The sequence below is a fragment of the Azolla caroliniana genome, unplaced genomic scaffold (genome assembly GCF_043228905.1).
Source record: "Azolla caroliniana isolate FFs.n. ecotype wild unplaced genomic scaffold, voAzoCaro1.0.p SCAF_22, whole genome shotgun sequence".
Lineage (NCBI taxonomy): Eukaryota > Viridiplantae > Streptophyta > Polypodiopsida > Salviniales > Salviniaceae > Azolla > Azolla caroliniana.
In genome coordinates this window covers 8,753,765-8,767,768 of record NW_028230457.1, presented here as the reverse complement: position 1 = coordinate 8,767,768, position 14,004 = coordinate 8,753,765, and the positions used below count along the sequence as shown (strand labels likewise).

The 14,004-nt window shown below is 36.8% G+C and overlaps 2 protein-coding genes across 3 annotated transcripts; both read left to right on the top strand.

Moving 5' to 3' along the window:
• Positions 1-1,759: 1,759 nt before the first annotated feature.
• Positions 1,760-6,753, top strand: ERCC1 (nucleotide repair protein). The gene is made up of 9 exons (XM_087337195.1): positions 1,760-2,740; positions 3,834-3,885; positions 3,989-4,092; positions 4,188-4,287; positions 4,385-4,461; positions 4,555-4,654; positions 4,776-4,847; positions 4,926-4,994; positions 6,148-6,753. The coding sequence occupies exons 1-9, from the start codon at positions 2,391-2,393 to the stop codon at positions 6,469-6,471; spliced, it is 1,248 nt and encodes a 415-aa protein (XP_087193321.1). The 5' UTR covers positions 1,760-2,390; the 3' UTR covers positions 6,472-6,753.
• A 3,324-nt stretch (positions 6,754-10,077) lies between these two features.
• LOC147849925 (uncharacterized) lies at positions 10,078-12,199 on the top strand. Of its 2 annotated transcripts, none has more exons than XM_087337165.1 (4): positions 10,078-10,279; positions 10,731-10,846; positions 11,383-11,468; positions 11,926-12,199. In XM_087337165.1, exons 2-4 carry the CDS (start codon positions 10,750-10,752, stop codon positions 12,079-12,081), a joined length of 339 nt encoding a protein of 112 aa, XP_087193291.1. In that variant the 5' UTR covers positions 10,078-10,279; positions 10,731-10,749; the 3' UTR covers positions 12,082-12,199. The 2 variants fall into 2 exon arrangements, with proteins under 2 accessions (XP_087193291.1, XP_087193292.1); XM_087337166.1 differs by having other exon boundaries at positions 10,092-10,279; positions 10,731-10,807.
• The last annotated feature ends 1,805 nt before the right edge of the window (positions 12,200-14,004 follow it).

The window sequence follows — 14,004 nt, the reverse complement described above, 5'->3', positions numbered from 1 at the left end:
AAGACTCCCACTCTTATGATATAATGTATCACTCCAATGCTCATATTGTGATTGCCAAGTCGGACTTGCAAGTAAATGTAAACATATACTCGGCATTCGGATGATTATTGAGCGGCACATGCTACATCTATGTGGGTTGTTGCCTTTTATAGATAATGTGGCCCATATGTGAATGAACCATCTCATAGAAATTGAAGTGGAGACAGAGGTAGAACCAATAAAGGAGACAAACCCTACAACATCAAAGATGGAGTCATGGGAGTCCAAATTACAAACGGCCGAGGCAACTTTTCAATGTCTCAGGCAAGGGTTACGATCCCTCGATCATGCAACTACTTTGGAATGTATGCAAACATTGGAAGATTTGACTGAGAAGTTGTATCATGTTGGTGCACTGAAATCAACCAATGAAGAAGACGGTGGATCCATAAGGCAGAAGCAAGCAATTGGTGCGTCAAGAGGAGCAACAATCAACATCTCACAATATCTTATTGGCAGCTCCCCTAACAATTTCAAAATCCACGCTAGAAAAATGCAAAGAGGTACAAGTTGGGCTAGGCTAGGAGGCGGCTGCCAGTATGTGTGATAGAGAAGGTTCAATGCTTGCATTGTGATGCCTTGACCTTCAGAGCAAGGGACTCGAATGCTAATTGCAGCAAGAATTGTGGTCGCATCTTGTCATAATCCCCACATGAGCCATAATCATGGCTTTAGTTTTTGTGATGTTTGTTTAGGAACGTTGGTTTTGTCAATTTCTGGATGTACGGAACATTTTGTGTTGGGGAAATTTTTAAGCTTTAAGGTTGTGAAATATTTGAAGTTTGAAGTTGATTTGTTATTTGACGCTTTAAGTTCTAAGTTTGTGTATTATTTGAAGTATTAAGTTGATATTTTATTTTAAGGTCTAAGTTTTCAGTCCGGTGTAATGTGTCGATTTTGGAAGTTTTAATGTTTTAGTTTGTAGATTAGTTATTTTAAGCGTTAAGTTTCAAGTTCAAAGTGATTAGAAGATTTTGGTGGAAATGATACATTTGGTTGGGTGACCATACTTGGTTTGACGACCGAAGTGGTGATAGTTGGATGACCACACTTGGTTGGGTGACCATATTTGGTTGGGCGATCGAGGTGGTGATAGCTGAGCGACCACACTTGGTTGGGTGACCATATTTGGTTTGGGTGACCAAGTAGGTGATAGAGCTGGGCGACCATATTTGGTTGGGCGATCGGGGTGGTGATAGCTGGGTGACCAAAATTGGTTGGGCGACCATATTTGGTTTGGGTGACGGAGGTGGTGATAGCTGAGCTACCACACTTGGTTGGGTGACCATATTTGGTTTGGGTGACCGAGTAGGTGATAGAGTTGGGCGACCATATTTGGTTGGGCGACCAAGTTGTCACAATTGGGCGGCTACTGGCAACGTTTTTATTCGCAAGTTTTATTTTTAATCCAAATCGGACGGTGCAGGCCACTGAGTTGATTGAGAGCGTGTGCGGTCTACACCGTTCGTGGCCGCGATTCCCTCGCCACGCCTATTTATGACTTACGTGCAAATACATAGACACGAGCCATAGCACACACACACACACACACACATATACATATACACACATACACACACATACATACATACATACATACATACATACATACATACATACATACATGATACATATGTATGTATCATGTATGTATGTATGTATGTACATAGATACATAGCTTCCCGCCTATGCAATTTCACCGATCCATCCATCCATCCTTCCTTCCTTTTCACCGCTGCTTGCCGCAAGACAGAGAATCGATCGTCAGTCACTCTACGCAATTTCCCGCCTCTCATCATCACCATCACCACCACCACCATCATCATCATCAGCAGCAGCAGGAGCTTCGAATCGATCTAGATCTGTGCAGGTTTCCACCTTACCCGCCATTTTGCTATATGGAATGTCCTCTGATGATCCAAAGCTTTGAATCTGTGTAAACGAAAAAAGGCCAGCGGTATATTCTGGAAGGAGCGACTCACGCACCTTCTCTAGTTCTCTTACAAAACTCAGTCTGACACATGGAGGGGTAAAACACTTCCCCATGGATTTTGTCCCGCCATGTCTGGCACTCTGGGGCATACAGAATGGAAAAGCAGAGGAAGCGTTGATATTTTTGTGTTACAGAATTGGATAGAGAGGACGAGAAGCCTTCAAAACACGTGCAGAATTGGCCGTATCCAGTGATTCTTGATAAGCTTTGGGATCTGTGTATGTTCGGAAACGTGGATATGGAAGGGAAGGAAGGAAGCACGTTGCCAGTAGACTGGTCATATATGAAATACGTTCTATTGAATGTATCCATCAATTGACGTAGGTCCTTGTGTGAGAGAAACAGACAGAGAGTAACGATGGAAAGAAGAGGATCAGAACCTTCTGCAGATCAATCTCAACCTCCTTCGGATCAGCAATCTGCGTCAAGTCGTATTCCCATCATCAACATTCCTTCTTATGATGAGGTTCTTCAACAATCTCGTCCTCAAGCTGCTCGCATACTTTTCCAGCCGTCTCATTCATCATCATCCTCATGTAACACATTTTCTCACCTAACCACATCCACTCCAGCCATAGATCACCATGATCAGACAGGAAGTTTCAACCAGGCTTTCTCATTCCTGAAGAAATCAGATTCTTATTCTCCACCTCCTGTAGTTTCAGCTCCTCCCTCACAGCCTCCTGGTGTAAATGGACCCAAACCTGAGTATGTTCTCATCAGTTTTGCTTTAATTTGTTCCAAATATGAGCATGTTTCATCAGTTAATGCTACGTTGTGCCAAACCTGGATGTGGTTTCCTCCTGTATTTATGCATAATTTGTACCAAACTCAGTTTTCTTTCATATCTTTTGCTTAATTTTCTATGATCTTGAGTATGCCTTTATCACTTAATATTTTCGTTTGTGCCAAAATCTGAGAGTATGCTGTCGTTACATAATCCTTCATTTTGTGCCAAACTCGAATGTGCTTTGTTTGCAATGAATCTGTCAATGATTTTCCTCAACTCTAAAGTCCTTTCCCGCATGGATTCTGTAATCTCCATCTTAGATATATAAAATTTGAGCTTTATTTGGTAATGCAAATGTTTCATACAAGATTGAGTTCTGTAATGGATTTGGTAATTTGCATCAACTGCATCTGGAAGTGCACACTGCACACTGAGAATAGCGATATGTTCTTCTTAATTAGCTAGATTTGATTTTCTTTAATTCTATGATCATTTCCCAAATCAATTTGGTAATTTCCTTCATAACTGTACAAATTTGTAATTTTTCAGATGGTTTATCCTTAAATACTATGGGCGATTTCCTAATTACATCAGACATTTCCATCATAAATATATTCAAATTTTTTGTTTCATTTGGAAACATACTCAGTGAATATACAAGATTAGCCATATATTTTTTCTATTAGGTTTCTATTTGTTGCATAAGATATTATAGATAGATTGTTTCTCTCTATTCTATGGCCGTTTATGTAATCAATTTGTAATTTCCATTTTAAGTGTACAGTTTCCTGCATTTCATTTGGAAATGTATGTGTTGCTGCAAGATTGAGCTAGATGTATCTCCTTAATTTTAAGATCAATTCGCAAATTCCCATCCAATATGGAAATGCATGTGTTGCATTAATTCAATGTTCTCTTCCTTCAATTCTGAAGTTTTTCCTTGATGGTTTCCATATTTTGAATGTTTGTTTCCCAAAAGACTAATGAGAGGTTTCCATCCTTCTATTTTTTTATAAAACAATTTATTCCCCTTATCATTTTGATCAATATTGTCCTTGTTGCTTTGAACAGTGCAAATACAGGACCACAGGCTCGAAATGCCATCCTTGTGAGTCGTAGACAGGTAGGTCATCCCAAGCTTGTCGATCTTTGTTTCTTTCATTGCAAAATATTTGAAAGAAAACTTAATGATTTGATTTGTTTTTGCTTTCTGTTATATGCACAAGCAAGGGAATCCTGTGCTTAAGCACATAAAGAACATACGGTGGATTTTTTCAGATATTGTTCCTGACTATATACTAGGACAAAGTTCTTGTGCTCTATATCTTAGGTTTGTTTTCTAAATATTCTCGAAGGAAAAATAGAATTTCTCGACTTAATGTGGAGGTAAATCATGGTCTCTAAAACTCCTGGGTTCGTATGCAGTTTACGATACCATCTACTTCATCCTGATTACCTCTACGTCCGGATTCGTGAGCTTATGAAGAGTTTCCGCCTTAGGATTATCTTATGCTATGTGGATGTGGTACAATGAAATTTATATAAGTCTGCAAATTGAATCTTCTTTTGGATGTTATTCCCTCTATTTTCTTATTTTGTAAATTTTTAATGCATTGGTATAGGAAGACGTAGTCAAGCCCTTACATGAAGTTACAAAAACTGCGTTGCTTCATGATTGTACACTGCTTTGTGCATGGAGGTAGGGAATCAAATAGTTTGAGCAATCTTGATTTGTTTAGGCGCTATATATTTTTGATCCTCTTTATTGAGTGTTTCCTTGTTTGCAAGGAAGCTTGGAGGAGTGTGCGCGATATCTGGAGACAATCAAAATATATGAAAATAAGCCAGCTGATGTCATTCAAGAACGTATTGATCATGACTACTTGTCAAGGGTAATGGATTATTGATCTTATCAAAGTAATTGCAAACATGCAACTTACACATATTTAGGCTCTTATCAATCACTCTCTTAAAAACAACACAGTTTATATTGGTTTATGTCTTCTCGTTCAGTTGACTAGTGCTCTGACCACAATTCGACATGTGAACAAGACAGATGTTGTCACATTAGGTTCCACTTTTGGGGTAAGACATGTTTCTTCAGAGTCCGGACCATTCAATTGTGTCTTTTAGTTACTTATCTCACATATACTCATGATCCAGTCTTTAACTGCCGTTATGGGAGCATCCATGGAAGATTTGGCTCGTTGTCCAGGTATTGGAGAAAGAAAGGTATGCATGTAAACTTTCTGAATGTTCTTAAGTAAAATATATGTGCTACAAAGATTTTCTTATAACAATAGGTTATATTCCTTAGTGTCATGAACAATTAGGGGCTTTATGATTTTCTTGTTTTTTTGTGCATTTTTCGGATTCCATCACGAAAAAAATATGAGTAAACCTTGCAGAGGTTGTTCCGCTGGATTACATACATGCAAAATATGAGAATAAAGAATATCTACCTGAAGCTTTTGATGGTGCATGTGAATATATAGCCATCTACTTCATTGGCATAATTTCTTCACTCTTTCTGTAAATCCCATAGTTTTAGCTATATTTATTATGTCCTTTTTTATGTAACATTTTGTCATGTTAGACACGTAGTGAGTGATGTTTTTTTTGTCTTGAAATTAATAATTTTCATGATTATATAGATTGAAGCTGAATGTTACTGTTTGTTGGTCCATTATGATCACATAAACTTTAACCGTTCTTTTTTATTCTGATTACTATAGGTCCTTTGCTTGCGCTTAATGTATAGTTTTGTTCTAACATCAAGGACATTTTCTACAGAGTTTTTAATTTTATCTCTCTTCCCTAGCATACAAGTTTCTACTTCGAACACACTTAAGTGTCCTGTACACCTCTCAATGAGCTTTAATTACCCTCATCTAGTAATGCTTCGGAATCTTACCTTTTGTTTTGTGAATTATCTTCAAGATCTTCCACATGGAGAAAACAATCTTAGATAAATGGAACAATCAGGTTGAGTAAATCGTATAGACAACCTCACTAATCTTCTTGTTGAGCATTAGATTAATGTCACCATCGATACATATTATTATATCTTTTTATTCTAATTTAATCCTTGCTGATGATTTGACCGTTTTTTGTTCTGTACATAGTGTCGTGATATAATCATTAGGAAGTAGTTCCTTTGATGACTTCATATACGATTATACTTGTGCTTCGTTTTTATTCGACATCCTAACCATTAAGTGGATAACCTGTGATGCACACCCATTGGAGTTCTGCTTCATTGTCTGCAGTAACGTGACCCTGTTTGTGGGCATATTTATCCAATTTATCTACAAAGAGCTTTGTGATGGAAAACAAGACGAATGTTGAAATATTTCTTTGAAAATATTGAGCTTTGTCATGGCAGGTGAAACGATTGTATGATGCATTCCATGAGCCTTTTAGGAGAAAGGTAAAGAAAGTTGAATTAGGTGACATGAATGTTCCATCAACAAGCAACAATCAGGTTCTTGAAGAGGCTCTTCATAAACGTCCTGAAGAATCAGAGAATGCTACAAATGCCACTGAAAGTTCTGATGGCTTGGTTCGTGAAGCTTTGGATGCTGCATATGCAAAACATGGAGAAAAATTGAAAGTTCAAAGCGTCTCAATTACTAACTGTGATGAGATCAAACAAGAATCTCCACCAATTGAAGGTAAATCTGGAAAGCATCAGAGTGCATCGAGTTAAAACTATTATAGTTTGGGTAGTTGGTGTATTTAGGAACACAACTAGGGTTAGGATTTTTTTCATTGTCTCAGGCATTCATTATTTGTCACTGCTGTTACATTCTTATTAAAAACATTTGATGCTCAATTGGAGAATATAGGCTAATTGATCTATGCTAGAATGACATCATTAGAAGAAAGAGAAAATCCTTGAAACCTTCATTTGATAGGGGAAAGCTGATTTATTCAATTGTAAATATGAACTATAACATTGTTAATTGGAAATGGAAATGGACCTGGAGAATGCGGGCTTCAACCATGAAGTGTTGATCTATTCTTGCTTTTTAGTTATACCAATTATACGAGGTTTTTGATTGTACTTGCTAACCATTGATTATGATATCCATGTCCAAATGGAAGGATTCAATGTTTTGGAGCCATCTAAATATTAAATTGGGATTTATGTTCCATATTGTTTCAACATTCAATCTAACCTTTTGCTTTTAATTTTCTATTCATAATTTTATATCAACGCATGTTATTGGTTGCCTCATCCTAATTTACAAGTATGAAACCATGTAAGTTCATAAATGGATACAGAAGAGACATCACTTCATGTGAAAGTTGCAAAGAGACGAGTTCTAGAATCTAGAGGCAACTCCAACTCCAATTGCTGTATATCCAAAACTAGCTTAATGAGAGTTCTTGGCACACAGTCTCTTCAATATAGTTTGAATGTATTGCTTCTCCTTAAGTATACACCCTTTTTATCTCTCCACAAATCTCTCCCCCAAATCAATGAGCCAAATTTGAATGAGATGCATACATGCTAAATTCATTTAAAATTGGTCTGTTAACACTTATACTTGCAAAATCACCTGTGTTAAGAGTACAAAATGAAAAGAGGTGCATTATATGACCTTGTTATCCAAAAGCTAGTACATGTAAATGAGGTTGAAAGTTGTGTCATGTACCTCTCCCTTGGTAAATATGTGGTCAATTGAAGGATGTCCTTCTCAAGGTAGGGTATCAATATTTCAATGCAGATGTAGATGGACATTGAATGCTTTGTTTGGGGAAGAATGTAAGGCTCATCTCAAAATGTTGGAGTTTGGAAAAACTAAAATGAAAAAGTCCTAATATTGTATCAATATCAAAGAATGGTGAGGATAAAGAAGAGGCAATATTATTTGATGCAAGAAAGCAAGTAAATGTAAAAGTTTAAACTCTAATAAAATTTAGCATGGAGAAAAATCAATGGCAAAAAGGAAGGTTTGATTATCGAATTCATGGCTAAAGAGATAGACGATATGTACATAAGCTTTATATGCATGGTAGGACAATACCTATATGAGATAGAGTATTGATCCGTTGTGGTGATATGGTGTGACCAAAGGTAGAAAAGGGAATGGCCTATTGGCCAAAATTTTGCTAGTTTGTTTATTTTGGAGGTTGGACTATTCATCTTGTTCATTTGGAGACGGATATGGCTTCATTGTATTTTCTTTGTCTCTAAAGATTGGCTACGTGTTTTTCTTACTTATCTTTACCTACAAACTTCAAAGATTGACTACGGTCATATGTAATATTTGACTATTTTGTATTAAGGCCTTCGACCACTATAATTCTAATACCAATGGAGGATATATTATCAAGTAAAAAAAAGTGCCTAGTGCATGTCAATTATCGGAGTCCTCACAAAGTCACAATGATGAATTGCTATTCATTACCTTGATGTTTGAGCTCTTAGATTGTCTTCGAACACATCGCGTCTTCACCAAGATTGACCATTTGGGACCTTATAATCTAGTGGGCATTAAACTTAATGTTGAATAGAAAATGATGTTCAAAACATGATACAACCATTTCAAATACAAGGTAAGGCTATTTGGCCAAAGGTTTGGTAGCTTTCGAACACATGATGATTAATATATTTCAGGAGTATGTAGATGAATGTGTCTTTATCTACCATGATCACATTCTAATTTTCTCATAGAACATGGAGGAACGCATCTGATTGGTCCAACTACTTCTAGCCAAACTTCATGACCATGGGTTTTTGCCAAAAGTGAGAAGTCTTAATTTGATCGTATCTCAGTGGAGTTCCTCAACTACATTACCTCACCCATTGACATTACGATGGATAAACAAAAAGTAGGAACAATCCAAGTGCGGCATGTCTTAACAAGGCTGAGGGATGTGCAATCATTCCTTGCCTTCATAAATTTCTATCAATGATCTATTAAGTGGTTTTCCACTCTTTCACAACCCCTAATTGCGTTTACCCGAAAAGATGCTCCATTTATTAGGACCTCAAATCCAGAGCGCTTTCAAGGCACTTAAGCAAGCTTGATCTCTGCCCCAATGTTACATCCCAACCCAACAAAGGATTTCTAGGTTGAATCCAACGCCTCTGACTTCACTTTTGGAGCCATCCTATGTAGTTGGATGATGTCGGAACATTGCATCCACACCCCAAGTTTCACCACCATAGAATTTGACCACACAATCTTTGAAAAATAGCTCAAAGTTGTCATCTTTGCCTACAACGAATGGTGGGCATACTTGGTTGGAGTGCAACACCATACTTAGGTGGTGACTAACCATTAGAATAAGATAGACTACTTTACCGCCACAAAAACTTTGAATCGGAGACAAGCATGTTGGTCGAATTTTCTCACAGAGTACGACTTCAAGATAATATTTCGACTTGGGGCGCAAGGCAACACCATTTCAAACTCTAGCCAAGGGAGAACACTTACACGCAACGATCACAGTACATGCCGAAACACAATCGTCTCCAAGTATTTGCAACTACTCGCATGGCGCAAGACAATTCTCTGCTCAACGTGATAGTTGTGGTGAGACCGTGATCGATAAATTTGCTTATGAGATCAAGGCGAGCCTCAACAGCATGCCATCTATCTAGGAAGGTGGCCGAGAGGCGGCTATAAACATCAATGAATTCACAATCTGGGATGGCCTAGTGATTAGGGAATAATTGTCCTTTATGTCATGGAAGGATGGTGCTGAACCCAGATAGTGCCATATGGGACACCCTTCAAAAGATTCGTAGTGTGAACGTGTGCATGTTGATGTTAGTTGCCTTGGAAAAGAACCGTATATAATACATACATACATACACACACACACATACAGGACATATATATATATATATATTATATACATACATGATACATACATACACACACACACACACACACACACACACATAGACAGACACATACATACATACATAAATACATACATACATACATACATACATACATACGCACATACATACATACATACATACATACATACATACCTACATACCTACATACCTACATACATACATACATACATACATATATACATACATACATACATATATATATGGTATATATGTAGATGCATGTGCGTGCTTCTTGGACTGGGACTGAGAGAGAGAGAGAGAGAGAGAGAGAGAGAGAGAGAGAGAGAGAGAGAGATGGAGTCCTCAGCAAGGCACCAAAGATACCTCAACTCATCGTCAGGTCTTGCTCGCTTCCATGCCTCTCCTTCTGCCTTGTTTTATGGTGTCTGTGTGTTTTGTGCTTGCTGTGAACGGATTGATTGTATGAGGTAAGAGATGATGGTGGTTCTGCTGTTGCTTCTGATATACATATGTGTGTGTGTGTTGTGTGATTCTTGGCAGAGGAGGAGGAGGAGGAGGAAGATGATGATGATAATGATGAGGAGGTGGTGAGCCACACTCTGGAGGGTGGGAACTCTGATGTGTGGGAGAATCTGAGAGAAATCTTCCAAGACATAGACGCCCAGGATGGAGGGTGAGTTTCTCCCTTTCTCTCTCCCTCCCCCTCAAAGATAATTATTAGGTTATCCTTGTCTGTGGGCCAGTCAGTCAGGCTTCTCACTTAACTGTCTTTGCTCTAATTGTGACTACATTTTGGGCTATCTAAAAACAATGGCTGTCTGCTGCAAATCCTGATATATCCTAGCATCTATGCTACACCAACCTGTTTAGAAACCACATTTCCACGGTGCCGATGATGTTTTTGAAACTACGAATTGAAACTACCGACCAGTTTGACATACACACAGCTTAGCTATGGCAGGCCAAACAAATCTGACTATATATATATATATGTATGCACTACCACTATTTCACTAGATATATTGATCAGGCTATATTTTGTTGTTTGTTATTCATTATCTGTTTTATTTACTCATTATTCTGGCCATGTATTTGTTTGTTTATTGATCTCATTGTTTTTGCAGGAGTGGAGATAGCAAGCAAATGCTCAAGAAACCCATCAAGAAGCTTCGCCGCCTCCTCGAAATGCATACTAGGTTGTGTATCCTCTCGGTTCCGTCTTTTAAACATTCGGTTCCTGGTAAAAATCTGATGGTTTATAAGCTTTGCTTTTCCATTAGAATGCTTGCCACATGCCATCACTAGCTTTATTGGCCGTCTAGATCAAAAGTGTTTGGAATGTTTGATCATATGTTTGTTGTTTTTATCCTTTTAATGTGACAAAGGGTCACTAAAACGTTGGTTAGGATGTTCTGTGCTAAGCATGGGGGAATTTAGCCTATTCATATGGAGTGAAACTTAGCCTATTCATATGTAATGAAACTTAGCCTATTCATATGTAAAGAAATGTTCCCAAATGAAACATCAGAGGGGTAATTATGGTTGCAAACACTTGGAAATGAAGAGTATAAAGGAATGTAGCTTATTCATATATAAAGAAATGTCCCCAACTGAAACACCTGAGGGGTAATTATGGTTGCAAACACTTAGTAATGAAGAGTGTGAAGGAATGTAGCCTATTCATATATAAAGAAATGTCCCCAACTGAAACACCTGAGGGGTATTTATCTTTCACCTACTTGGCCTTGACGCAATTGAATCGTAATCTATTAAAAGGCGATGAAGAACTGCAACTTGAGAAGGTGTATCTCGGCATACGCATAGAAAGAGAATGGTATCTTCGGAAGCTACAAGCCATTGAGGTAAATAAACACTACCCTTTGAAGTTTTGGTTGAGTTAGTTTTGTCTTTTCTTTTCGGGGTTATAATCAAAATTTGTGATGTGTTACGCCAATGCATCAATAAGCACACATATTTGAATTGTTTTGGTTGAATTAGTTTTTTCCATTCTTCTGGGTTTATAATCAAAATTACTGATGTGTTATGGCAATTCATCAGAAACAATTAAAGCCTCTAATTCTGTATACAACACATTGTGTCTTGTTTAAGTGTAAATTATAATTTTACAATAAGATGGTTATGATTGCTAATAAAAACACATTCATTAACTTGACTTACGTGTAAATCATAATTTGAACATAAGATGATTATGATTGCTAAGAGAGAACACATTCATTAACTTGAGTGAAATCACATTCACCAAGACATTCACTAACATGAGTCATTCTCACTTGGTTTTTTAAATGTTTTTTGCCTTAGGTTGCTATAGGGCCACCACCTTCTCAAACACAACTCTCTCTTGAATATCAATCTAGGGCTCCGCCTAATTTCTCATTCAACAAAGCCATCCACAACATCCTCTATGAAGATAATGATGATTACACTCTCGTTGGATCCAAATGGAGCACACAATAATAATCACTTCAAAACCACAACTTTTCATACCGATTTGATTTGTGTTTGAAATTTAGTCTTATCATTGGCTACTATTCTTTTACCACTTTTTTTAGGTTAAAAAGATTTCATTTGCGATCATGTAACACTAAATCACCCACAAATTTGAGACAGAGTATGTTAATGATAAGCAGTTAATGAAAGGATATTAAGGATCTTAAACCACACCAACCACACTTAAACAAAGGATAAGAGGAGAATGTATGAAACCGATCTCTCATAGCAAAATATATTTCTAGGGTAGTTTGTTAAGGTAGAACAACATGAGGTATCTCTGAAATTTCCACACATGCCATACAGGAAGATCAAGTTTTGTACTATTAAAAATAACAAGTTTGCTGTCTTGATAAAGAGACACTAAATGTCTAATCATTAACATTAGCTTCAATCGTCTAAAACTTACTTTTAAAATAAGAAAGATTCTTCCCATTTATAATCCAATATTGGTGGAGTGGAATGCTTCGGGTACCCTTGCGTGTGTTCTTAAAAGTACCAAGCTTGCTGGCTTGATAAAGTAAAACACCAATTTGTCTAATCATTATTAGTACTTTCAATCCTGAGAAGTTTTAATGAGCAAGTTATGTAATTTTAGCATCAATGTAGATGTGTCATATTCATGCAACAAATCATTCCAGGGAATTAATTTGGTAGATGGTTTAGTTGACATGCATGTTTAAAATTTCAAATTATTAATAAGAAATACAATCAATTGCCAAAAGTTGAGTGTAAAATTATTGCAAAAAACTGATAAAACCAAGGAATGAACAAAGTTCTTGGGCATTGTGAGGAGTTGGCTGGAATTTCTCTTTCTATTTTGACATTAGTTTGAACACCTTGGATGCTTATTAAATGTCGTACTTTATTTATCCTTTAAAAAACTTCCATTTTGAAAATTGGGCATACAAATTTGTCTCAAAATGTTTGGAGGATCACATGGCAAACATGCTTGTGTCAATGCTTATCTCAAGTAACTATATCCAAAAACACAATCAAGGAAAATGATTATAAGTGATCGCTTTGATCTAGGAACGTGTCATTTCATTTCAGGTTGAAAGTTGTAGGCCAGAGTGTTTATCAACCTAAACAACTTAATTAAGAATTTAGAATAGCCGTAGTGTACGAAAATCCAAATTTAAGAATATCCTCCTCAACAACTTTTATTTGATGCTAGTTTGTAAACTAATTTTGGTCATGCGTTGAGCACAGTGAAAATAATCAAATAAGTCTTTAACACATGGTCCTAGATACAAAATTTTGATTGTCACTTTATGACAATAATTAAGACATATTTATGATGTTAGTTCCTTTTTAGTGCACCGCACCTAATGAGATTTACTATGACAAATATGACCCATCCTTTTAAGTGTTGTGAATCGTGATCTTATTTCCTTTATAATCTGACTATGTTCATAGGTTGGAATGTTCATAAAGGCAACACCTAGTAGATCTCAAGTACACTATAGGAGGTAACTTGAATAGTAGTTCCTTAAGAAAACAAACTTCAAAATCATTCAATTCTTCTTGCGTAGTAGTTCATGAAAAGGTAATTGATTCATGCCAACAATAAAGAAGAGAACGTAATTAAAGATGTGGAAGAAACTGGCTTTTGTACATTCAATAAAGTGTGCAACATCATTCACTATAAACATGATCAATTGATATTTGAGCCAATCAATGGATAAATATATAAGTTTCTATTACAAAACTAGGGATAAATTAACATTACATTAGTGAATCTCAATCTCATCTTGTGAAAATTATGCTTCTTTCTTCTATACACAAATTTATGTGCTTTCACAACTCATGAACTCCATGGTTGATGAAAGATTAGCACTAAGAGATCATCAATTAGTTCACTTACCTTTGTTTGAACCCCCAACATTA

Excerpts from the sequence above, each read along its gene's own strand:
- ERCC1 (XM_087337195.1), top strand. The coding sequence starts at position 2,391 with ATGGAAAGAAGAGGATCAGAACCTTCTGCAGATCAATCTCAACCTCCT. Across the intron at positions 4,093-4,187 it reads TCTTGTGCTCTATATCTTAG|TTTACGATACCATCTACTTC; the intron begins GTTTGTTTTCTA and ends GTTCGTATGCAG. Across the intron at positions 4,288-4,384 it reads TCTTATGCTATGTGGATGTG|GAAGACGTAGTCAAGCCCTT; the intron begins GTACAATGAAAT and ends GCATTGGTATAG.
- LOC147849925 (XM_087337165.1), top strand. The coding sequence starts at position 10,750 with ATGCTCAAGAAACCCATCAAGAAGCTTCGCCGCCTCCTCGAAATGCAT. Across the intron at positions 10,847-11,382 it reads TTTTAAACATTCGGTTCCTG|GCGATGAAGAACTGCAACTT; the intron begins GTAAAAATCTGA and ends ATCTATTAAAAG. Across the intron at positions 11,469-11,925 it reads GGAAGCTACAAGCCATTGAG|GTTGCTATAGGGCCACCACC; the intron begins GTAAATAAACAC and ends TTTTTGCCTTAG.